General features: G+C 45.1%; 1 protein-coding gene across 1 annotated transcript in view; it reads left to right on the top strand.

Annotated features, from left to right (window-relative positions):
- Window positions 1-26,400, top strand: part of SETX (senataxin) — a 570,564-nt gene that overhangs the window by 217,804 nt on the left and 326,360 nt on the right. The window contains exons 5-6 of the mRNA XM_078646176.1: window positions 11,434-11,653; window positions 12,870-12,989. Of these exons, the coding sequence (XP_078502302.1) occupies window positions 11,434-11,653; window positions 12,870-12,989 (340 nt within the window). The remainder of the gene's footprint in view (window positions 1-11,433; window positions 11,654-12,869; window positions 12,990-26,400) is intronic.

The raw sequence follows: 26,400 nt of genomic DNA on the forward strand, positions 1-26,400 counted from the left end.
TCCTTCTCTTCTCTTGCCCTTTTATTTTCATTAGTTTGTGGCAATTCTGCTTTTTCTTCCCTTCCTATCTCACTAGTTCCAGGACTTGCATCTATTTCTTCTGCCTGGTTACTAATCTGGCCTTGTTCAGGAGAATTTTGTTTTTGCTTTTCAAATGTCTCTGTTTCTGTTTCCTGAACACTTTCTCCTAATCCTGTCTGATCCTGTTCAAGCACTTCGTTCTCTTGATTTTCTTCCGCTCGAATCTCTTTACTAGGTCTAATCTGTCCCTTTTCGATATCAGGAGTCAGTGGAGGAGTATCGATCACTTGTTCTGTCCCTGTCTGACCTTCTCCTTCCTCAGTTTTGATGTGAATCTCAATACCCGGAGGTTCTTCGCCTGTGCCTTGCTTTTCCTCTCTATTCCACTCTCTACCTTTCAAAATTCGTTCGCTTGTTCTGATGGGGTCTTCGGTAAGGTCAATCAATGGTATCCACTCATCTGGCCATATGCTTGTCAGCTCGTCATCAGCTACTTCTGGACCAATTTTTGGGAACTCTTCAGCAGGCTGGACTCTTGGTAGCTCGTCATCAACTACTCCTGGACCAACGTCTGCGGACCCCTCAGCCTGACTGGTACTGGGCTGTACGTCGTCAGTTACTTCTGGTCTTGCTTCTGCAGGCCCCTCTGCTGGACCGTCTTCTTCTCCAGGCTCTTTGTCGGGTTGTACCTTCTGGGTGTGGCTGGCGTGGATCCAATGGGGAACACCTGCACACTTCACTGCTGTGGTCGTTACCAGGATCACTTGGCGCTTCTCTCCCCACCTCGGTTCCAGGCAGCTCGACCGAGTATGGTTCTTTATTTTGACCCAGTCTCCGGGAACCAGTTTGTGGAGAGGAGTCGTCGGATTGGCGACGGCGTCTTCTCCGATCTGGCGAGAGATATAACGCACTTGGTCACCTAATCTCTTGCAGTATTCAAGCACCAAATCATCAGTAATACTCAACAGTTTGCTTCCTGGTACCCATGCTTGTCTCATTACTCTTCCCATAAAGATTTCATGAGGGCTCAGGCCTGTCTTCCTGTCTGGAATACTTCAGAGTCCCATCAGAACCAGAGGCAGGGCCTTCACCCAGGTCATGCCAGATGCATCACACAATTTCGCTAGTCTTGTTTTGATAGTCCCGTTTATTTGTTCCACTACTCCAGATGCCTCTGGTCGATATGCACAGTGGAGTTTTTGCGAGATCCCAAATGCCTTACAGAGTTGGTCGATCACCTCATTCTGAAAATGTCGGCCTTTATCTGATTCAATAGTGACTGGAACCCCGAATCTAGGTATCAGTTCTTTCAGTAAACACTTGGCTACTGTCAGTGCGTCACTTTGGGGAGTAGGGTAAGCTTCCACCCACTTTGAAAATATGCAGACAATGACAAGGACATAACGCTTCCCTTCACAACGGGGCATGGTGATAATCAACTTGTATTCTCACAAAGGGACCCGCTGACCTCCCAATTTTCCCTAGTTCCACCATTGTTCTCTTGCCTGGGTTCATCTTTTGACATGACAGGCACCTCTGGCAGAGGGACTCTGCTACCTTCCTGAACTTTTTACTATACCAAGTCTGTTGGAATACCAGAATCATGGCATCCCTACCAATGTGTGATCCCTCATGTATCAATCTCGCCATTGTGCCAAGCAAGTGTCTGGGTAACACAGGCATACCATTTGGGCCCAAGATGCCACCATCCTCACGTCTTGGTCTACACCCGTCTTCCTTCCACTTCTCTCTCTCTTGCCAGGGTGCCGCCTGCTGCCATTCTCTCACTTCATCCCATGTAGGCAATTCTTCAAACACTCGAAGTTGGCAGCTGGTTCCAGGCCCCCCCCCGTTTTGGATTTATGATATATCGATCCCTGGCGCATAATTTTGCCACTCGATCCGCGAAATCATTTCCCAATGATACAGGGTCAAAGTCCTTTTTATGGGCAACACACTTGACCACTGCCAGTTCCTTTGGTAACTGGATTGCCTCTAAAAGGTCTTGAACAACTTTTCCATTTCGAATAGGGGTACCTGATGAAGTCAGGAACTCCCTTTGTAGCCATAATTGGCCAAAGTCATGCACAACCCCAAAACAGTACTGACTGTCAGTATACACTGTTAGGCGTACGTTTTTCCCCAATTTGCAAGCTTTTATCATAGCGATCAATTCGGCTACTTGTGCAGACTTTACTTCAAATAAATAACCTGCTTCTACAATTTTCGTTAAGGAGACTACCGCATAGGCAGCACTCAGGCCTCCTTGTTCATGCCTTAGGCATGAACCATCCACAAACAATTCCATGTCATGTTTAGGCAAAGGTGTTTCTTTAATGTCTGGGCGTGGCTTTGTGCAAAACTCTGTTAAATCAATGCAGTTGTGCTCCTCTTCCTCCCCATTTTCCATATTCATTGAGTCGGGAAGCAGAGTAGCGGGGTTCAGAATGTTGCACCTGACAATGTTTATATTCGCCGCACCCACGAGAATCCTCTCGTATTTAGTCAGCCGACTAGGGGTGAGATACTGAGTTTTCGTTCTTGTTAACAAAATTACCACTCCATGTGGAACATACACAGTTACAGGATGTCCCATGACAATGGATTCACTCTGCTCTAAACTTGTGCAAGTAGCAGCTACTGCTTTCAGACATCCTGGTAATCCAGCAGCCACTGGATCCAGGGTGGCAGAGAAATATGCCACAGGCCTTCTGGTTGTGCCATGTTCTTGGGGTTAGAACTGCCAACGCGCAATTATCGCGAGTGTCACAGAACAGGGCAAAATCCTTGGAATAGTCTGGCATTCCCAACGCAGGGGCTGTACACAGACAATCTCGCAATTTTGTGAAGGCTGTTAAGCTTTCATCATCCCATTCTACGATATCCGGTGTTCCTCTCTTGGTCATTTTTATCAAAGGCCTAGCTAGGACTGCAAATCCCACAATCCATTGCCTGCAGTATCCTATCACTCCAAGGAACATTCTGATTTCTTTCTGAGTACGGGGCAACTGCATCTTTTGAATTATTCTTACTCTTTCTGACGTTACTTTCCTGATGCCTTTCTCTATCTGGTGTCCCAGATATTTCACTGATTTTGCACAGAACTGTAATTTTTCAGGGGCCACTTTATGTCCCTTCTCACTCAGGTGATTCAGTAGGGCAATGGTGTCAATCACACAGTCCCTATGACTTTTGGACGCCACCAAGAGGTCGTCAATGTATTGCACCAAGACAGAATTTCCAGGTAAGACCAAAGTTTCCAAGCATTTTTTCAAGATCTGATTAAAGATAGAGGGGCTCTCTGTGTACCCCTGGGGGACCCTGTTCCAGACATACACGTGACTGTTGAAGGCAAATGAGAAAAGAAATTTGCTGTCTGGATGCAAGGGGATGGAAAAGAAAGCATGACATAGGTCTATCACAGTGAACCACTCAGCATCCCATGGAATCTGGTACAGAATCACTGCTGGGTTCGGGACAATAGGGCAGCAAGGAATCACTATCTTGTTTACCTTTCTTAGGTCCTGCACTACTCTGTACTTGCCACTAGGCTTTTTGATGCCCATAATCGGTGAGTTGCATGGGCTACTCATTACTTCCTGTATGATGTTTCCTTCTAATAATTTCTGTATTTCCAGGGCAACCCCTGCTCTCACTTCTGCATTCATTCTGTAGGGTTTAGTATTAGGATAGACTGCATTGTCCTTGATGGCTATCTGTATGGGGTCTACGTTTTTCATTAATCCTACATCTTTTCCGGTAAAGTCCCATACCTCTGGCTTCACTGTTTCTTGAAGTTCTTTGGGCAAATCCTGCATAGTCATTCGTTTAATTTCTGAGTCCGGTCTGATTAACATTAATTTATAAATGCCATCTTTATCTGGGGTCTGAATTTCAACACCCTTTGGTGTGCAAAAGATGGTACAGTTCATTTTGCACAGCAAATCACGTCCCAGTAAGTTCACTGGACTGGTGTCACAAACGACAAATCTATGCATTTCTTTAAAGTTTCCAATTGAGATCTCCATGGGCTCGGTAACAGGAGTACTAATTAATTGATTAGATACACCCACTACTTGGATGGCTTCTCCCGAGAGGGGTAGGTTTGGAACGTCCACTGTTCTCACAGTAGAACGGGTAGCGCCAGTGTCCAACAGAAAAGTGACATCATTTCCGTCAACCTTTCCTTCAATGTATGGTCCGGACTGGTCTACCGGCAAGGAGGCGCCAAGTACGCACTCCTCGTCCTCCCCTCTCAGGCCCCGTCAGTACTAGTCATCACAAAGGAAGGTATCATTTAGTAAATACTGCGAAGTTGCTGTATTTCTGTTCTCATTGCTTTCCCAGACTTCTACGTCATCACCCTGCGTGGACTTTCCCTTAAATACTTGCTTTGGTGCTCGGGGCAACTGAATCGTTTTTACCTGTTGTTGTCTTTCTTGGTCTTTCTTTCTGCGTCTGTGGAGTTAAATCAGGTGTTTGGGAGTTATCATCCTGCAAATAGGGACACTCGTCTCGCCAGTGTCCAATTTCTCCGCACTGGTGGCAGGGAAATTTCTTTTTAGCCTCCTCCCTGCTCATTTTGGGTCGGGGCTTGCCTCCTCCCCCACCCCCAGGACTTTGGTTCTGAGTAGTTTTGGCCATTTTATTCAATTGTTTTTCCTGCTGTTCTGCGAGCTTCACTTGAGCCCACATAACCTTCTCCTTGAGAGCCTTTTTCTTTTCTGCCATCTCGTCCTCGCAGTACTTTGCGTACCGCAGGACCTCATCCATCTTTTTAGTATGCCAACAGATTTTGTTATCTTTTATCCACTGACAAATTTCTGGTCTTAAACCATTTACAAACCTGTAAATAAAATGTGTCATATCCTTCATCTCGATGTTGTCTATACCGCTGTATGTTTTGAACACCTGCAACAGCCTTTCATAGAAGGAGTGCACTGTCTCGTCTCTTTCCTGTGTTGTTCTATCTATCTTGGTCCAATCAGTTTCCTTTGCTGGCACTTTTAGTTTCAAATGCTGAATTACTTGTTCATATTTTTTCATCACTTCTTTCGACGGTTCCCCTGTGTTGCCATCTCTCGGGTATTCTTCACTAGGCCAAGCTAGGGCTATTTTACACTCGGTCCACAGATCTACCGGGACCACAATGTCGAAAAACCCATCCAGGTCTTTCCACAGGCATTTTTGCACCTTTACGAACCTTTCCACCTGCCTGTACCAGTCAACTGGCTTCTCGTGCAATTTCGGGAAATCGTTAGTAAAGGACACAATATCCTGTCTGGACCATGGAACGTGCACATACTTTCCACCTGGTACTTCGCGCATAGGGCATAACTGTTCTGGTTTTTCAGCTTCTTTTAGCAAAAATTCGGGAGTTGCCTGCCTAGACCTGGCCTCGTCCTTTTTCTTTGCCCATCTGGCTTTCCACCTTTCCACATCTCCCCATTTTTGCAATACAGTCAATAGTTCCTTGACCTGTGCTTTCTTCCCTGAAACATTTAAGTTTTCCAAATCTTTGTCTGAGAAATCTGCCCTATATGGTTTCTGCAGCGGTTTTGATTTTGAAATATCTATTCCCATGCTAGCAGCCGTGTCTATCAGTTTTTCATGAAGCACTCGAGTATTTCGAGTGAGACTCTTGCAGATAAACAGCATTTCGTCTTCAGAGTAGGTATTTAATCTGTCTAATCCTACGTTTCCTGCCATTAATTCCTCTATTTCTATTCTCAGCTTGTAGAGATCTAAAGGCTTCGTTGGAGACGCTTGTTTTTCAAATTCTCGACTCCATCTTTCGATTTCTTCAGGAGTCACCATTGTGACACTCTTAGTACCTGAGGTCGATTCCATCTGGATTTCCCTCGCATTAAAGGTATTCTGTTTTTTCTGTATCCTTTTCCCTGTATTTCTAACGGGCAGATCTAGTAGCGAGACCTCCGACTCGCACTCACTAGTCTGGTCATCTACAATTAAGGGCTCTGGTCTGGGCGGTGCAATGACAGGAGTAATTACGGGAGGTTTCGGACTTCCTTGACGGTCCCCGTACAACGGAACCACCGGTCCGATCGTTACTGGGATCGGTAATGCTTCAGGACTTGCATTTAGCTGTGACATTTTCCGTATTATCTCAGCTCTCTGATTTCCTAGCGCTTCTCGCTCTTTCTCTTCTAATAACCTGTCCAAAGTGTTTCCATATAACACCTGTGGGGTTAGAATGGGAGCATAACTCGGGGCAGTGGGATGTCTCTCACTTGGTCCTCCGCCATAATTAGGTTTCTGAAACAGACTTCCTGTGCCTAGAATTCTCGGATCTTCCTCACTCTGGGGCTGTAATAACGGGATTCCTGAACCCACGGACCTCACCTCTCCTCCATAGGGGGGACGAGGGAAAAAATCTCCTTCACGTGAATATCTTGTTTCCCCATCCACGGGTCTCCTGGGGTAAATACTTCTGGTTTCTATGGGTCCCAGATTCTCAGTATAAGGAGGAACTAGATAATCCCCTCCTACACTTGCGGACCTGACCTCCTCCCTTTGTAGGGGTCTCCGGGGCATATCTCCTGCACTCGAAGGTCGGTGTCCCTCATTATAAGGAGGCGGACTTCTCATGCACATGTCATCTAACAATTCGTCATCTGACTCTCCCAGGGGCCCCCAATGTTTAGTCTTTTCTGTTCTTTTTCCCCCCTCAGGAGGATCTTCTGCTGGCATCATGGGAAACAGTCCCTCAACAATCATGCTCTGTCTCCATTGTTTCATTTTTTTATCTCGGGATTCTTGTCTCAGCTTTGGGTAATACTTTGTCAGCCCTTTGTCCATTCGGGGCTTCTCTCTTTGGAAAGCCTCAATCTCCCATTCCTCTAATGCCTCATACTGCGTTAGTCTCGGTCTGGGATGTAATTCATTCATTCGGGTTCTTAAGTTGAACAAGATCCTACCATTAAAGGTACCTTCTAACGGAAAGGCCATTATTCCGTCGTCTTTTGTGTACTTTACCCAATTTTCTAACCACACACATGTATTGTACCCTCTGTCAAACATCATGAAAGAGGCGGGAGTATTTGGTGGTGGAATAACAATGCCCTCTCTAGTTTTAATCGGCTTGTCCTTTTTGAAGTAATTCTTTACCTTATTTACAAGGGACATTTTTCGCTTATTTCCGTACATAATATCGTATCTATTAGCTTTCCACTGATCCCTTTCAAACCCTTGGTTTCTTGGATCGGGTCTAGTCTCTGGAGAATACGAGTGCCACATACGATTTCTACGCCTAACTTTGTTTACAAATGACCTCCAATCAGAATGCGTCTTGGAATTCCGTGCGACCAATTGGGTGCACGAGTTAAAATATTTTCGACCAATGGGTGCGCGGCCTTTTCGCAAGACAGTTTCTCACGCTTTCAGCGCTCACCCCTCCTTCACAATTCCAGCCCCGCTACCCGCCCGCTGTATCTACCAATCCCAGCGCGGCACGGAGTGACGTCCGAGATGCTTCGCAACTGACTCCCTCCCTTCACAAGGTAACGGAAACTTTCTTTCTTTCTAAAGTGCTAGTGCTTGGTTATTTTACAACGAATACACATTCGCCACAGTGCTCAAGTGTCTAGACAGGAGAGAGTTGTTTTACTGCAAGTAAACTACTTCCATTTACTTTTCACACACTGCGGGTAGATCTCTTCCGCCTACCCTTCACTCTAGCATCAGTGAACCTGTTACTTCCCTAGACCCATCCACTCTTTCCGGGATATATCCGAGTCTAAGGTTTCCCAGCGGACCCCTTTGCTTTCACTCAAGCTCCGATGAACCTGCTACTCTTCCGATGTGACCCTCGCTAGGTTACGCCACTATTGGAATTTTGCCAATGAACCTCGTTACTAACATTTAGTCGCACATGTATTCAGAAAAACCCTAGTTAGTGCTTCTGGTTTTCTACTTAACCTGCACCTAACTTTCCTTGAGCCTGCGACCTCAAGGCAATGGATTCTATTCAGCACTTGCCTATTCAATTCCCCGGGGAGTTCTGACAACACTTAACGATACGTTTTACATACGCTTGGATTAATACATATAACAATATAAGAACAAGAATAACCATTTTAAAACAATTCATAAATTTCAAAAGCAGCTCATTCTCAAGAGAGTGATCAGGTCCCTCGAAATGGCCGCTCTTATAGCAGCATCAATATACTAGTAGCTACCGACTTGACTTAGCTTTTAACTAGTCCTACCTAACCTTTAACTAGTCCCTAACCATACCTCTGCTACCAGAAAATACTGATAGAGCGCGCGGGTCACCCGACCAATAATTTCGCCGCTTCGGGCCCATATATTTCAAATCACCATATACATTGATCAGATGACCTCACGCTCTGCTATCAGATATTTGTGAGTCCCTTTCGTTATTCTTCTGAATACCCGACTTACCATCCACCGACACGGGTACCTATGACCACAATGGATCAGGGAGCTAGCTGTAAAAGGAAAGGCAGCAAAATACAAACCCAACAAAATAATATTCAATACCTTTTGTAAAATGACCACGGACAACTGGAAGTTTTAAAGTCTTTATCTAATTTAGTAAACTTCAGAAATCATCAAATTCACAGTAATTAAGCAATCGATAATCAGAATAACAGAAAGTACATAGCTGAATAGCAAATAAGTCAGAGCAACCATTTATAGACTAATGGAATCAGGACACATTTAAATGAAGGATCAGGAATTAGAACGTTTAAGATGGATCACTAAAGATGGGATGGCTTTGATTAGGACTAGTATTCTAGAACTATTTCAAGGGAATAAGACAGGAGTTCGAGACATTTATATAGCTATAGGAGAATCTGTGAAGAGAGACACGCTATGCTTTAAGGCAAAAGTTCTTTAGACAGTTTAAGTAAGGAGGTTCTAGACCATATCAGAAAATGACAAACTGCAATGCAAAATACAATTTCTAACAGGTAGGGTAACATAGGAACACGTTATGGAACAAATGCAAATGACTTTATGATTAAATGGTTGCGGAAAAGCATGGAAAATTAACACATGCAAAGGTATGTCTTTATTAAAGCAAAAGACAGAAATATAGGAAGGTGCAGTTTCAGGAGATTCTGAGTAATATTTACCTAGACTGGTGTGAAAACCAAACCCTGGCCACGGGTCAGTTAAGGACAGGAACCCTCAAGGAAGGATACCCCTCAAAGGACAGCAGGTGCAGAATGGACACCCAGGACAGGACAGGAAACCCTCAGATTAGGAATCAGGACAGGACCTCTCGGACAGGACCCTCAGGACAGGACCAGCACCCGCAGTTCGGAAGCAACGCCTGCGCTCCACCCTCTCTGCAGCTATCGATCAAGACCCCGATTGGGTCAGCGAAAATCCAGCAAAGTGCTCCGCCAGCACTTTAAGGTTTAGTAAAACCTTAGTCTATGGTCCATTTCGGACAGAGTGCTCCGCAGTACTCTGTATCTTCAGTCACCTATTGAGTGCGTTGGGTCAGTGACAGGTCAGCTAAACCAGACAAGTCGGACAATTTTCCTAGGTAAACCCAGGGTAGATATACTGTTTTGGGACGGTGTACCACCCCCCAATGTTGCAAAGTGTCAGAATCCCTCAATTTGGATTGGTCCTAAGGTAGGATTTGGGTAACACACCAATCAGAATAGACTATTTGGAGGCCTAATTTACATCTCTGGGTACCGCCTAGCAAGTTTGGGGTTCCCATGAGAAAGCCGCACAGAATACAATGAAGAGAATACATTTTGGTTACAATTGAGCATAATCATGATGCTTCTGCTGGGTGAGGTGTCCCTTTCCCAGGGTGGCTCTGGCATCAACCTTCTTTGGCCTGAATTCAATGCCATAGCAACTTCTGGCGAGTCTGCGCAGAAATACCCTCCAAGATGGACTCCCCAGCCCAGCACCCCTCCGAGTCGAGGATACATGAAAAGTAAGCGAAAACAAATTAATATATAGAAATAAATGTATGTAAACACATCATTGGGTTTGTACTTTAAACTTATCATTATAAAAATATACTATGCAACTGAAATGTTAGCAACATATACACGCTCACAAGAGCATTACCACGTTATTCACGAAAGCTGTGTATTACGCATGCGCACCCTTTCCCACCAAAACTTATAACTACGTCAGGTCACGTGAGTGTGACTGACGCATGCGCAGAAGAACTTTTCAAGCGGCGGCCATGCTTTAGAGACATGGATTAGTTGTATTAGAAAACACATACGTAAGCTTCCTCTACCTCGTTTGAATATAAAAATAAAAGATTAGTAAGACGTACAATTTATTAATTGATTACACACGGGCGAGGTTCTTGACTCGAGCAAGTCGCGATGCGAAGCTTGCTCTATCATGTTTATTGCATTTTTCGACATTACACAGCATTACACATATAAAATTGAAATGATTAGTCATGGCGTAGTACTGAAAATTAGTCTCAGGTTGTTTCGGTGGCACAGATACAGAAAGGAGTCTGATCGTAAGGGACAATTCAAAAGCAGTCCAGTTAGAACAGCGTATCAATCTCATTAGCCACTGACATATCAATATAGAGAACATTGATCAATGTTGGTGATGATAATGCAAGTGTTGCTTCCCAATAATACAACAGAAATTCGTTCTTATCGGGTTACTGAGTACGCCGTGGTAGCGAATCAAGGTAAAATGGGTACATCAGAAATTTAACATATGTCCAAAGCTTTATTACAAAGGAAACCAACAAGTGTAAAGAACAAACTAAAAACTACGGAATCGGGAGACCAGTCGGTGTTTAACAGCGAGTGCGTATGTACGTGCGGTGCTCTCGGGGCAGGTTTATGGTGCCTTCCTGGCATCGTTTTCACTCTTTGTATAATGCCATTTTAAAAAAAAGATGCAAAATGATATTCTTGTGGGCGAGATTGGAAGCATTTCTCGTGGTGAAGCATGTAGAGAAGTTAATGTGCAGGTTTTTGAACTAGGTTCATATCTCAACCGTCCTCCCTATATGCCTTTCACAGTTGGCCTTCGAAGCCTCTGCAGGTGGAATTGAAGTCTTGAACAGTTCATGTTTGTATAAAAGAGCGCTGCTGGTTATGCATTTTTTCCTCTTGGGAGAAACGCTGTTAATAGATTTGCTTTTCTATAGTTTCCCCAGTAAAAGATCTTCCCTTGGTCACTGGGTGCATTTTCTTGCCCCTGGATCTGTTGTCTCACTTTGTAAAAGATGTGTCCAGGCAGTGCCAACTCCTGAAATAGAAGCAGAGCTGGAGGTTCAGTGGAGAGAGAATGGCACAGTCCTTAACTTCTGATGCCCCATGTGTTTGCCTGGTGTCATCCCTTTTCATGACATCCTTCATTGCGTTGTCTCCATATAACATGTTTCTCTGTTCCTGTTAATTCTCTTGGCAGGTCCGCCGGTGGGCAATCCTGACAGCCAGGACCTTGGGCAAGGTGGACCGCGATGATTACTATGACCTGCAGGAAGCCTTCACCTGTCTCTTCAAGGTCATCGAGCTGGGCTTGTTCGATAGCCCTGATATTTACAGCTTTTACTCTGTTGAGAAAGGGAAACTCATTCTCCTGCCGTCACATCTCTACGATACCAACAACTACAAGAACTACTGGCTGGGTGAGAGGAAATGTTTTACTAAGCTTCTTCTTACTGTTGCTTAGTTGTAGTATGAAAGTTAGTTCTGCACAGCGCCCATGCCCTGAGACTGGGGCATAATCTTTGAAGTCCCTGCTTTGGGGTGCCTGTGTTACAGGAAGTCTGTACCCACTGTTCTCTCCGGGGAACATCCTTTACAACGCGTTGTAAAAGCATGCGTTGTAATAGTATGCGTTGTAACGTCATACATCCGTTCTCTCCTACCTTTGAAAGACCCTCCATTCCTAGTTACAGTCTGCAGTGCTTTAACTCTATGGGCTGCCAGTAAGATTGTGCATCCTTTAAGCATTTCACCCCAGTGTCACAACCTTATGCTCGATTTAGACCTCCCTCCCCCCATTCCTCAAATCACTGAGTTCACTCCAGGCTAATATTCTTCAAAATCATGGCTCACGCAGCACAAAGGAGTCGCTCAAAAATGCCATCTTCTATTTGTCCACCTGGCAGTGCTTTTGGCAGATTGGAAAATCACTGGGCAGGAAGGAAGGATGCTGAAGGCATTCATTCCGCATGGCCAGGCACATTTCACCTGCCTGTGGCAGATGCACCAATGGGAATTGCAGCCCCGAGGTAATTTACTAGCTTTTGTTGTGTAACCTAAGCTGTGCTGCTTCCTCCGTCTGCCTGGCTCTTTTAGTGAAGGTGATATAGGTTTTACGCCTGAAGATGTTTTGAAGGCGATAAATTCCACACTGATTATTGGGTGTGCTTAAGATTGCAAAATTGGGCTAAAATGTATTTTTATATACAATGTGTAAATATTTTTTCCTTGCTTTTGCGTGGGGCAGAAAAGCACCTTCTTCATGTCCCTCTTCACCAGTCTGTCACCACACTTATTTTCTGTTCCCCGTGGAGTGAACATTTGAAACCTGAAAGGATTGTCGCGACATGAGTGTATTGACTACACTCATCCCTCATGATTACAAGTCATCCGAGGAAAGCCGCATGTACCCACAAGCCTGGGTTTAATTCATATTTCACTTAGAAAAGTTAGGTTTACCTCCAGCTGCAACCTATTAAGATTGCACCAGTAGATTATTTTTGTTGACAGTTTAATACTTTTATACGCTTAATCTGTAACTTTTCGTTTTCTTTCCCTCTTTTGTTTGATGCACCGCTTGTAGACATGACGATGTTGATGTACCCAGTAACCTTTTTTGTTTTGCTGGTTTCACAGGCATCTGCATGCTCCTCTCAGTGCTGGAGGAGCAGACCCTGGATTCACTGCTGCTAGGCCCAGACAAGGAGAACGATTTTATGCAGTCCATTCTTCACACCATGGAGAGGGATACCACAGGTGAGGGCACACCTGAACACGATGGACTATGCAGTAAATCATGGATCCCTTTGTAAATTCAGATGCTTTGCTGTGAATGCATTTAGAGATTCAGGGCAAATAACTTTATGGAGATATAAGGGCAAAGGAAGAGGCAAAATCTGCTTGATTGGCGAAAGATGGTAATACACGTGGATGAGGTATTATGAGGGAGATTAGTAACTTTCAGATCAGAGAATGGATGCGACCATTTGTGAACATAAAACAGCAAGAACACTCTGGGCCTTGGGCGATATTGGTGAGACCCATTCTCTACCTTTGGTAGGTCAGCATCTTTTGGATGGAAATATTGCAGAGTGCAAGTCAGTCAGGGTGCACTCACTCTGAATCTAAATGTGCCCAACACGCAAGCCAAATGATCCATTCTGAATCTGTGGTTTATAGATCCAGTTAACCCTTGTATTTTATGTCCCTTTTTCATGTTTGTCTCGCGTGTTCAAGAAAACCCAACCTGGTGTTGAAAATTTCATCTAGCATATCTTTAAACAAAGCCCAAGCATTGAAGCCATGCCCATCTTCACTTACCACTTGTCCTAGCTAGGCCCAAAGGGATATCCTCTGTCTTAAGACCCTCCCCGCCTCACAACTGGAAAGAAAGATGTAAAGATTATCAAGAACAGACTGTGCATAATCCATTCTCCATTCCATACGAAGCCTCTTCTTAGCACAAACTTCAGCCAGCACTGCCCTACGTTATATCGCGTCCTCAGAAATGTCAGCCTTGAAGTCCCTGATTCGGTGCCTCCACTGTTCAGATGACATACACTACCTCCTGAAAAGGAAGTTGACCACATTTCAGTATATGTTACACTGTAAAATCCCTCTCCCTTTTGCTTTGGTTAATTGCTCCTTCCACTCCCCACGCCCTCCAGCTACTCCACTCTGGAACTCCTGGTGTGCCTATTACACTGACTTGCTTCCCCTGGTACATAGATCCCTGGAGTTGAGCAGGGTATCTGAGCTGGACCTCATACTGGAAGCAACATATCAACATTTCAGGGGTAGCAGTGTTGCCATTTGTGTGAGTCTAACAGCTGAAGAAAAGATAAAACGAAGCCATAGTAATGAAATCAACACACTTTGTTCCTCGCCCGTTTATTAAAAAAACTTCTGGCCCCTCTGTCTCCAATTGGGAGGACCCAGATTTGGTGGAGCCAGGTTTTAAGCACTAACTCAGGTAATGGAACCAAAAGAACTTACTACTTGGCAGGTCGTTCCTTAACCCACAGCTCCAAGTGACCTTCAATGCAGACACATCTCTTATGTATTCGAGAGCACATCTGGTTCCACTGAGTTCAGGGCAGCGGGGAACACATCAACAAGTGCCACCCATCAGTGTGCCGGAACTAACAGCAGGGCAACTAGACCTTCAAGCTTCTCAATAGAAAATTTGAAACATCTTAGTTTTTATTCGCACAGACAACACAGCAATAAAGCACCGCTTTTAGAAGCGGGTAGGCATACACTCAATTCAATCATTGTCAAGGGCAAAACATTTGGCACTGCTCCAGCCACCACTGAGTACATGTGTTAGTGGAACACTACTCAGAAGAAAACCGTGAATTTGATGATTTGTTTTTCTCAGTAGGAACTATCTGCAAACCTAGGAGAGGGACATCAGTAATCACATGCCAAACACTTACTCTCAACTTTGGGGCACACCATCGACCTGTTTGTAACACATGAGAAGGCAAAATGTCTTAATATCACGCACCGGTGTCCTCACCCGTGGTTTCTTGGCAATGTCCTATGTTTCATTTGATATGGATAATTACTTACCGTACTGCCCCTACTACCACTGATACCTTATGTTTTGTGAAAAATATGTCAAAGGGACGTATTCTCCTAACTCCAACCTGGATACAGCATCACTTTATTAGTTTTTATCAGTGCTATAGGAAATATCAGTTCGCCTGTATAAAAGGCTGCCACTCTGCACAGAGGGGTCCTTGGCAGCGGAGTCACTTAAGGCATCCCTATTGCGGGGAGATCAGTCTTGTGATTGGGCACCTGAGATCTTAGACCTTTGGCAAGTACGACTTCCTCCAAATGTATATAGATACTAAGAGGCTTGAAACGAGGGCATGTTATGCAGCTGAATGGAAATGTTTGTCCACTACTGTAACTATTTAAATGTACAGTCCTAACATGTTAATGTACAAACAATACTTAATTTTTTTAGATCTGTAAAAAACAAAACTTGCACACATCATACGTGTACATTAGGATGCCGTAGCTACTTACTTGCAAAATAGACATCAGTCTACCTTTAAAATTCTAGTTGTGAAAACCTTCTTTGAAAGTTTAAAGCAATTTATACCCACCTCTTTATAGCGGATCCGTTCGTGGGATCTAAACATTGTTCTTAGTAGACATCTGAAGACCCACTGCAGTTCCTTTCTTGGAAAGTGGTATTCATAGTAGCTATCACATCCTTGGCAGTCAGTTGCAAGCTTTGCCAGTGGAAGTAGCTTTTACACAAATATCGAAGAAGAGTGGTGGCAGCACCAAGCACAAAAGTAGCACAAGACCAGAATTGTATCAAAAAATAATTTTCTTTTTATTTTCGTATTTTCAAAGTGCACAGGACAGTCAACGCGTTTCGCTCCCGTGGGAGCTTCGTCAGGGCAAATAGAACTAGATGATAAGTCTTTTTGCAGTGAAGTTAATAAAGGATCTGGCCAATATGATGATAAAGTTACTAGTATAGAGTGCTGGCTGCCTGATCCGCTGCGGAACAAATTTTTTTGGCTTTTACACAAATACATAAGGGCATAGTTGTTGGCCAAAGTATGGTTGCCATTTCATGTTAATCATTTGATTGAGCTAACTTCATATTTCCTGCATACGTCACTTGCTGAAAGAGCTTTTGATGTTATATCAATTATATAGTACATTGACCTGACAAAGTACATTTGTTGCACTTGCCCAAATGCATGTTGGGAAACTTATATTAGACATATGCCAGGTGGATTGCCAGGTGTAGTCAAATACGTTAAGCCAAGGCTAAGCACACAATATACCACTGAACCTACAGCGCATTGAACTGGAAAGAAATGAGCAACAGTGGCCTTTCCAGATAATATACCATTAGGTGACATATGCACAGCTGTTACGCGGGCATCCGCGTATACATTTGCCATACACTACGATATGGACATTGAAGCCTGACAAGAAATGTGTGTCGCACAGTCTGAAGACAGCTGACCTCACTCAAGACTTAATATTGAAGGTTAAGTTCTAACCCCCCTTGCCCCTCCCTTACTCCACTTTCAATCTCTTAAAGAAATTCACAATTTGTGAATAATTAGAATCCATTAGAAAGATGTAAAAAAAGAAGCAGCATGAGTTGTACAAACTATACGTAACACATTATTCCAGCCATCTCGCATCTTCACTTGCAAACTACTGCTTTGGGGATTGAAAACTGCTTTTTAGTCTATGTACAGCTTGTTATCTTTAGCAGCACATGCTTTAAATGGAAAGTTGCATACCTATAACAGTTTGAGCTAGAGATGGGCATGCGCCTTTCCCACCTCTGTGCATGTGAGCATGCTTCATATCGCCTGCTCCCAACATATTATGCTATTATTCCATTCCACAGACCGTACACTGGTTGTCATCTCATCACTAACGCTCACTCTATGCAATAATCTCAATCTGAGGTTCAGTCTGTGTCCTAGAGCTTTATGGGTTTCATGGATGGTATTGAGACCCTTCAAAACCGAAACCCCTTCTTTAAAGTAAAACAACTTACAAATTACAAGGCCAACGCTTAATAACCCTCACATGAAACCTACAGCACTACAAGCTGCAAACAGATTGTTACAGGTCAGTAATGTTGTTCTTATTCGTGGTGGTCCATTGTCATGGTTCCCGCCTAAGCAAGAGATGGAGTCTGTACTGGATTCTGTTTGAAATGTCCTTTAGGCTCATTCAGATGACAATTGAACAGGTGTATTCACCTTTAGTATCATTCTTTCTGGGGATACTCTAACTGCAGATTCCCCACTGCTCTGCCTCTTTCCATTCTGTGCAGTAGATAGCTGAAATGTTTAAAAAAAAAAAAGGTTACAAGTTCGACTTTGGCACACAGTCACTTGCAGTTTGCCTCAGCTGACCCACGTCTGAGAGCACAGAAGTAGAACAATGAAGTAACTGACGTTTGTATGAAGGGTTGGCACCTGCAGGCGGCTCTGCTGCTTCCAGGGCAGAGCGAAGTATCCAAGGCGCCAATGTGGCAAAACCTGAAGTATACAAAAAAGTGATGGATGGAATGCATGAATTAACACTGGCAGTAACTCGGGGCTGCATGCCAGTCCATTGTTATTTTCACACCGTGCAATATCAGTTTGAACTTAGCCAAAGGCAAATCAGTCGACCCAGTACCAGTGGGAACAGTCCAGCTTGACCAGACCCTTCCTGAACCGGAGCACAAACAACCCAGGACCGGTTCCGCCCCTTATTAGGGCTCCCCAGCAAAACCTGGTGGCACACAGGAACTGTTGTTTAGAACCTCTGGATCTTGTCTGGCCCCTGTGTATATTCTAAAGGTGAGGAGTCTTCTGATGGATATTTCTAACTGCAGACGCCTCATGTTTAGATGAGATACCCTGGCAGGGCTTCCGAACAGGAGTCAATACTTCTGAACAGGTGACAGGGATCCCCAACTATGTCTGGGGAGTAGATTTAAGCCAGAAAGCTTGCAGGGGTGAGCGAGCAAAATGTCATTCACTGCGCCCCTGTTTTCAAGCAGTATTGCTTGGTGAATGTGTGCTCTGATGGACATGTTGCGGCCTGGCACTTGCCTAACACAGGATACCACCCCTTGCTGAATGCTATTGTGGCATCCTTCGATTTGGCGGAATTGTCCTGTAGCCCTCCAAAGCGATTTTGTGGCAGGGTGTAACAAATCTTTAGACACCGGACAGTCTTATCTAGACAGCGACCTGCCTTTAACTTTTTACCGTCCGCCAACTGTACGAAGTGCTTGTCTTCAACACAACACTCTCTCATGTAACATAACATAATCTGTATTTGTAAAGCACATGTTCACTCAGAAGAGCATCTTGGCGCTTAATAACAGATGTTTTTTACCCAACTCGGTCATACTCACTTTACCAACCTCAGAAAGATCTTTAGTGAACCAGGTGGGTTTAAACCTGTGACCATGAGGTCAAACACAAGCCCCTACAGTAGAGACATGAGTCCACCAAGCCACCAGACCTGAATGTGTTCAACCTACAAGCTTAAACCTCTCTTGGGGTCAAGCTGATTGTCTCTTCGTCTCTTTCAAGGGGTGAGGTGGAGAGAAGAAAAGTCAGAGTGACTGAGTGTGCTATGTGAAAAGGCAATACTAATTTAAAAAGAAAGGGGGCCTGGGCCCTCAGCACTCATTTGTCTGGAAAAATAGTGCCATGCGGAGGCTGAACTGACGGCACCTGCAGCTCAGTAACACTACATGCAGTGGTTATTACAATGAGAAACACAGTCTTAAAAGTGAGCTGCATAGGCTCTAACTGTGTGCACTTGAGGAACCTCAGAACCAAATTAAGGTCCCTATAAGGTATTATGAAAGGTTTTGGGGGGAACCTATATCGGTTAACTCATCACAGCAGGGAAGGTTAGTCTGGCAGACTAAAAAAGCCAACATAACCATTAACTCTTCCCGCTGCAGAGCCTTGGTCAGCTGAAGATCAAACATATTACATATCAGAAAGTTTGCCTAAGGAGGATCTAGATTGTGGCTAGGGCTCCCGGTTTTATGGTATTTGGGGAGAGGTGTGGCGCCACAGCCAGGGCGACTGACACTGGACGCTGGGGATCACTGTTCGATCCCTGGCTCCGGCAGCAGGGGTCTGCCCAGCAACTTGCGACTCTGGGCAATAGCTCGCATAATCTTCCCAACAGCCCCCAGCCCCTTGAGACCCCTTTGGGGGTGATTCGTGCGCTATACAAGTACAAGATTTATTTTTATTTTTTTACATTTCCGTCTGTATTTATCACTAATTTTTCTGTATTTATCCATTTCTTTTGTGTATTTTCTATAAATGAACATGCAATAGGTATTTATTTAACTGATAAATGTTTACTCTCATTTGCATTTCCAAAAAGTTTCAGCAGTATACAGTGCAATAGCGTTATCTGAAAACACTTGCATTATAAAATGGCATAAATACTTGTAGATCTGCACTTAATTAAGCCTAATTAGGAAATCTACAGTCTTTTTTCATCTCCCCTGCCTGACCTGGCACTCATGATTAACAGTAAAAAAAATCTTCCAAAGAAGGCCTATTTTCTCTATTTTTCTGTATTTAAAAATAAATACAGACAGAAAAATTGGTAGTTTTCTATCTGTATTTATCTGTAAAAAATCAGTTAAAATGCCCCATAATTCAGTTCACAAACTTTTCCCAGAATCGAGATACTTGGGTCAAAGGATGTTTCGCTGCGGAGATTAAGCCCACTACTTTCAATGACAAATCAAAACTGTAATTATGCAGCTGGTCTTCCCAAAAGGGAAACTGAATCGAATCGCAAATGCTCGGACCCCTGAGATCTGGGTACCACACTCTTCTGGCCCAATCAGGGGCAATCAGAATGACTATGACCGGGTCTGTCCTGACTTTCTTCATATCTGTAGATGTGAGAGGTAATTGCGGTAATGCCTACAGGAGACCTGTGTTCTTTGCAGCGGAATGCATCTCTAAGGAAACATTTTTGTTCTTGTACACAGTAATCATGACTGCATTTTCTTAGCAGTGGCAGAATGATTCTGCTAGGGCATGCCTACCTTGGGGTGGAGACACCATTTTGTGGTCTGTCAACTGAAGTCTGCGTAACTTGTCTCTTCTGGCATTCAGGGACCCTAGCCAGGTGATTATCCTCCAGCAAGATTCCCTGCTGGCTCAGCTACCTCCAAAGGCGTTTGATACCAGGCCCAGGATCCCAGCCTGCCCTGTTTGTTGCCACTGGACCGTCATGTTGCCCTTGGGAACCTGCACCAGTCTCCCTTTGATGGTCAATAGGAAGAATTTGTGCTCTAGTCATATGTCTGTGAAAGTCCAGTAGATTGACATCGAGCTGTGCTTCGCTGAAGACCATAGACACTTGAAATCCATGGCCACCAGGAGACCTTCTCTCCCAGAAGCCATGCATGCATCACTACTATGAGCTGTAGGTGGGGTATGGAGAGTGGCCTGCCACACGCCTGCTCAATGTCCACTTGCCTCCATTGATGGTCCTACACGGTCTACTATGAGATGCCGATAGTATCAGATGGAATGATCCAATGCTGAACCCACTGAAAGTGAAGGTTCCAGAACAAAGACATCATGTTCAATCTGGTGCATGGGACAGGGAGGATTCATGAGGCTAGGAGCTCAAGAAGCCTCAGGCTAGTCCTTACCAAGACTCAGGATTGAACTTGACACACAGGAATGATGTCTGGAATGTCCTTTTGGCGCGTCAGGGAGGTGCAAAGGCATTGAATGCTACTGTTGCCAGGGTAGCTCCTCAGGTGGTACTTTGATTCGCTAATAGAAAATCCCATAGATATCAAGAAATTGACTGTCTGGAGGTGGTCCACGACGGACTGGCCATTCAAAGTAGAACACTAGTGTCCAACCCCACTGTGACTCGCAGGGTTTGACTGCAGGACTGGTTTTTGAAAATACGTTTCATGTAAGTACAAGGCCCAGTTTCCTGGAAAAAGGTCATTTTAAGATAATGGGTCTGAGACCTCCAGCTTTCTTGGGCACAAGGAAGTAATGCATATAACACCTACAACATTTCTCAGATTCTGGCACCCTCTCGATGAAACAATTTGCCAGAAGAAGATTGACTTACTGCATCAAAATTGTGGCAAAATTGTGGCAGCATCTGTCCTGGTATAGGCATGTTATTACTGGGTAAGGAGGGTGAAATGTATGGCAATTTGTTGCCCCTTTAAAAGATTTGTAATACCTACCTATCTGACTTAATGGATTTCCATAGCAAATGCAGTTAGATGATGGACGGAGTGCTTCAAACGTTTCAGGACACCCCCAGTCACAGATCTGGGTTTAATCCATCATCGTTCTTCTACTCACTAAACCACCCCAGTTTGGACTCGGCCATATGCAAATCAGTCTTTACCCATTTCCTCATGGGAACAGTCCAGCCTGAACTGCCAGACCAGGTCCTCCCTGGACCGGAAACAAGCATCCTGGCAACGGTTTTGGTGTATCACCCCTAATCAGCCTGGCTAGCTTGAATACAGTGGCTAAGTGAGCAAGGGACCCACGTGTGTTGTTTGCCTATCTATAGACACCTATCAATCATTAGTGCTAGATTTGATTAAACACATATGTTTTTGTAGTGGTATTTTGTTTTTTGTCTGTACCATGCAACTTTGATTTGTGAAATGATGTCCTTTTTTATGTGGACAGCATGTTTCTAGTGAAGTAACTTAGCGACACATTGTAACTGGCTAAACAGTGTCCTTTTCTTAGACATTTTTCACACTATTTTTAAATTACTTTTCAGAGAAGCAGACATTTTTCAGTGTCTATGGTCCATAAATGGGTAGCTCCTCTAGTCCAATTTGTCTTTGTAGTCCTGATCATCCCATTATAAAGTCAGTATTGCTAGACCCAGAAGGCAAAGAACAAAATAACTAGACTAAATGATATGCTGACACATAGACTTGGGAAACTGAAGATCTCTAGAGAAGGCATTCTGCCCAATCGGTCTTTTTCTTGCTCTTTCTCATGTGATGAATTGTTCAGTAGATAATGGATTTGATACCTCAACTAAGCGGTATAAGGATAATGCAAGTCACTGAGGTGTTCCAGGACTCTGCAGTGCAGGAAAATGCCCTTAACATTTTGTCCTTAACTGCGACACCCTGGAATTTAAAGAACGATAGTGAAGTCAAAAACGACACATGGTAGACGAAGGGGGGAGGGGACCGGTACAGCCATTGGGAGATCCAAGTTCAGGTTAAACTTGGGGAGACGGTAGAAGCCACTGTGAAATGGATGGTGATAGAAATATTCTGCACCCTACGCCTTTAATTAATTAATTGTGGGCTTCTAAAGCGCTAGAATCGACTCCCGAAGGAGTATCGCTGCGCTTTAGACCTCTGGGGAACCCGTCCTGGCTTTCCCTGTGAGATGGTCCCTACTGGGTATCTCCAAGGTGAAACCAGGCCTCCCAGGCGTATGTGGGGGGCCGTTGTGGAGATGAGGCAAGCTAATGCCCAGAGTTGCCGAGTGTGATCCCTGGTTAGAGTAGGCACCGAGGCGAGAATTATCGAGTCCGCTGACCCTGGTCCACGACCCTGCCGCGTCGGGAATTGAACCCTGGTCCCGGGCCATCCTCTGCTTCACCACTCCACTGAGCCACACCACTCCACCTTAATAAGCAATGCAGAGTGGCTCTCTACCTACAGTAAAAAATTACGTTGAACAAAAACTGCAAGTAAGCCTGCATAGTAATGGTTAACATATATACAAGTGAGCAAATGCTATCTCCCACAGGGGTCCAAAAAGGCACTTGTTGGGCCTGCTTTGAGGACCTTAATTTTTTCGAGATGGTCTATTTTTAGATCTGGTGTTTGCCAAGACCTTTTCATTTTATTCAAATGAAATGTGTAATATACTGATGGGCTTTCAGCCAGCTGTCTTCAGCTAGTGGTCTGTTAGTGTGTTATTCACATCCTTGTTCCTCCCATCATAGCATATACTTGAACCATTGACTCATCTTTCTGAGTTACAGCATTTTGCTCTTGTGCAATGTGCACTAAATACAACAAGCATTTACAATGCAATGGTTTTGCCTTTGACAAAGTTAGAGCTATTGGCATTGTCAATGACAAATTTTGTATTTATGTGTTCGTTTTGAAAACAGATAAATTAATGGCATTGTCATTTACAATGCCAATAGCGTAATCTCAGGCAAATGGACGATGGTTACAAAATGTTTTGAAAAGTGCTCTATAGAATCAGGAGGAGTCTGGGAGGGATAATGAATAGAGATAGAGCCAAGAAGGAAAAACAAATTAGGGTGAGAGAGTGGTGCATTGGAGAGAGTTAACAGTGTGTTGAAGGGAGAGTGAGTGACGGGATGAGAGTATGAGCAGAAGAAAGAGGCAGTGAGAGAAGGAGAGTGGTGAAAGGGAAGAGCGAGTGACGGGATGAGAGTATGAGCAGAAGAGAGAGAGGCAGTGAGAGAAGGAGAGTGCGGTGAAAGGGAAGAGCGAGTGACGGGATGAGAGTATGAGCAGAAGAGAGAGAGGCAGTGAGAGAAGGAGAGTGCGGTGAAAGGGAAGAGCGAGTGACGGGATGAGTGTATGAGCAGAAGAGAGAGAGGCAGTGAGAGAAGGAGAGTGCGGTGAAAGGGAAGAGCGAGTGACGGGATGAGAGTATGAGCAGAAGAGAGAGAGGCAGTGAGAGAAGGAGAGTGCGGTGAAAGGGAAGAGCGAGTGACGGGATGAGAGTATGAGCAGAAGAGAGAGAGGCAGTGAGAGAAGGAGAGTGCGGTGAAAGGGAAGAGCGAGTGATGGAGCCACAGGGAGTGGGAGGAGCGAAGAGGAAGTTGTTCATGAAGGTGAGGACTGAGCAAGTGACGGGGTTGTCTGGACAGGAAAGGCTGGCACAGGGCGGACAGACGCATGGAGACACAGGTACTAGGGGGCAGAGGTGGGAGACAGGAGCATGTGACACTGGTCCCGGGTGCAGGGTTTGGGACTAGCATGTAGAGAGGATGGACAGCGTGTTATTGCACGAACAACAACAGTCGGCAAAAATCTAAGTAAAGGTCTGCTATTAACGTGAAAAGGCGCAACAGTGAAGAGATCTGGCCAGAACGCATGGCATGTCCAGCATTACGTGGGGGAGGGTCAGCCGCCAACAATGTCTTAACTTCAAACCAGGAAAATCCGAAAGGGGAGGGGCGTCCAATTAATGCACTGTACAAAGCGTGCAATGGAGGGTTTCAACCCATGAGGAGAAAGGCCTCCTTTTTCACAACACATCTTATTGCTTCCATAATACACCAATAAACGGAAGATGTACCAGTGCCTCTGAAAGTACCTAGATCGCAATCGTTAAAATCATTAAAAGCTATCCAACCCCATGTCATCTCGACTCTTTGACGTCACACCTCCAGAGGCGCTATTGCAAGAGGTCAGATGCACAGGCCCACATAAGGAACAGGCACGGACTGCTGTGGAAACAAATGACCTGTGGAGTTCACTGCAGATGTCGGACAGACCCATCCCGTCTAAAACTTGAGGCGTTTTCCAATCAAGTGCAAACCCGAAGGGTGTGCAGGGGCTGTATCCAGGCCCCACTGGCACTGAATGGAGATAACACAAACTGCAGTCACAAGGTGAAGATCGGCAGCCCATTCAAATCATGCCACCTCACGTCTGCCGTGCATGCTCTTGAGCGGCAGGCAGCCTCTCAGCATTCGGTGCATTGCACTGTGGTTCTCTGATTAGAGCTGAGCAACAAAAAGGCCTGGCAAAGTGTGCTGTAGGATGGTAGAATACTGGAATATTTGCATACATACTAACCTTTTCTTTGAAAACTGCATTCACTGAAAACCAGAAAGAGTGATATTCTTCATCGCCTTGACTGTCCCACCCCGCAATAATACCATGTGAACCCAAAACTGCATGAGACATAGGAAAACCTAGCATGTCCCTGGTACGTTGTTTGTGCAAAATGTCATGTTTCGTGCTGTCCATCTATGGCAGCGACCCTGTGGACGGAGGCCCTGTGAGGACATCCCGGCTTCTGTCCCTGTTGCATATGCTCAAGTCGTCGCTGGCTTGCATTGATGAGTGCTCGCGTCCGAAATTCACACTTATTCGGCATCCAACAAAGAAACAAACGATTCCTCAGACAGTGGTGCTGATGGGCCGGAGCACCGAGGTCAGGCGGTTTGAGGATAGCTCCCTGTCCAGCTCAATACCTTCGAGCGCCTCTCCCCAGTCCTTATCACCGCGTCCTCCGGAAAGGTGTCTGATAAGGCGTTATTGCTTTACAAACTGCAGCCCCAAAATGGCAGCTCTGAGCGGAACCTTTGGTGGCAGACCGAGGGGCATGTGGGGAGAGGACGTGCCTCCTGCGGTCAGTGTGCATGTCCACATCCTTCCACGAGCCTTACCACACATCTTAAGAGGCTAACACAGAAGGGCGAGAGAGACAGACTTGACCGAACATGGGGGACGGGCCAGGGCGAGAAGCAAGCTGACAACATCCTGACGCGTCCGAAGCGCAGGTCCTCCGGTGAGAGAGCAATGCTACATTATCAATGACACAATCAGTTTCAGAGCTTTAGTTGCAACAAAAAGAAGGCTTCCATGTCTGGATGCGGCTTGGTTTCCTTCTTTTCTATTTATGATGCGGTCTCTCCTGAAAGTGCTCTCCACAATGCAGCATTTCCCCCCCCAAAATTAAAAAAGTAAAAATAAAAAAAATCACAGACACCAATTGCATCAGCAGGTAGTTTTCTGAAGTAGACGCAGCCCGCCCTGAATGGTCATGTCCCTCCCTGCCAGGGCTGAGTGACATCATGTGCCGATTCCTGGGCATTTTAATGAACTTCAAAAACACGGAGACACGGAGAGCGGGAGGGGGGCCGGAACGGGGCCGGAGACCTGGAGAGCTGGAGAGGGGGTGGGAACGGGGCCGGAGACCTGGAGAGCTCGAGAGGGGGTGGGAACTGGGCCGGAGACCTGGAGAGCAGGAGAGGGGGTGGGAACGGGGCCGGAGACACGGAGAGCGGGAGGGGGGCGGGAACGGGGCCGGAGACCTGGAGAGCGGGAGAGGGGGTGGGAACGGGCAAAAAAAAAGCAAGCACTCACCTGGACTTCTTCCGGGTGGCGTCAATGCCGGACCAGATTCGGGGGCGTTCCCGAGAACAGGCTTTCGGCTGACGTAGCCAAAAGCCAAAAATTCTCGGGAACGCCCCCGAATCTGGTCCGGCATTGACGGACAGATGTGTCTTCCAATGGCTAGCCTCCATTTATGGAGCTAGCCAATGAAAGACAGGGGCGGATTCCCAGCCCCATACTATACTCATTAGGTTTTCGCCTAGCGAAACGATGCTTTCGCATCGTTTTCGCCAGGCAAAACCTAAAAATGAGTGCCCTTGTACCATTTTACATTGTACAAAAATAAGCAAAACTAAAAGTTATCATCCAAGGCCTCTCCTATTGGCTTTGTCAGTGCTGGTTATTCATTAGTTCTGCCATTAGCCAAGTCCTTTAGAGTTTGATTTAAAAAAACAAAAATACATATAGATAATATGCTTACTTTCCAGGCTTTAAGTCTAGTCTCTGCATCCATTGGTCCAGTGTAGTCATTCACATTTTGCAAGT

The sequence above is a fragment of the Lissotriton helveticus genome, chromosome 5_1 (assembly GCF_964261635.1).
Source record: "Lissotriton helveticus chromosome 5_1, aLisHel1.1, whole genome shotgun sequence".
NCBI lineage: Eukaryota > Metazoa > Chordata > Amphibia > Caudata > Salamandridae > Lissotriton > Lissotriton helveticus.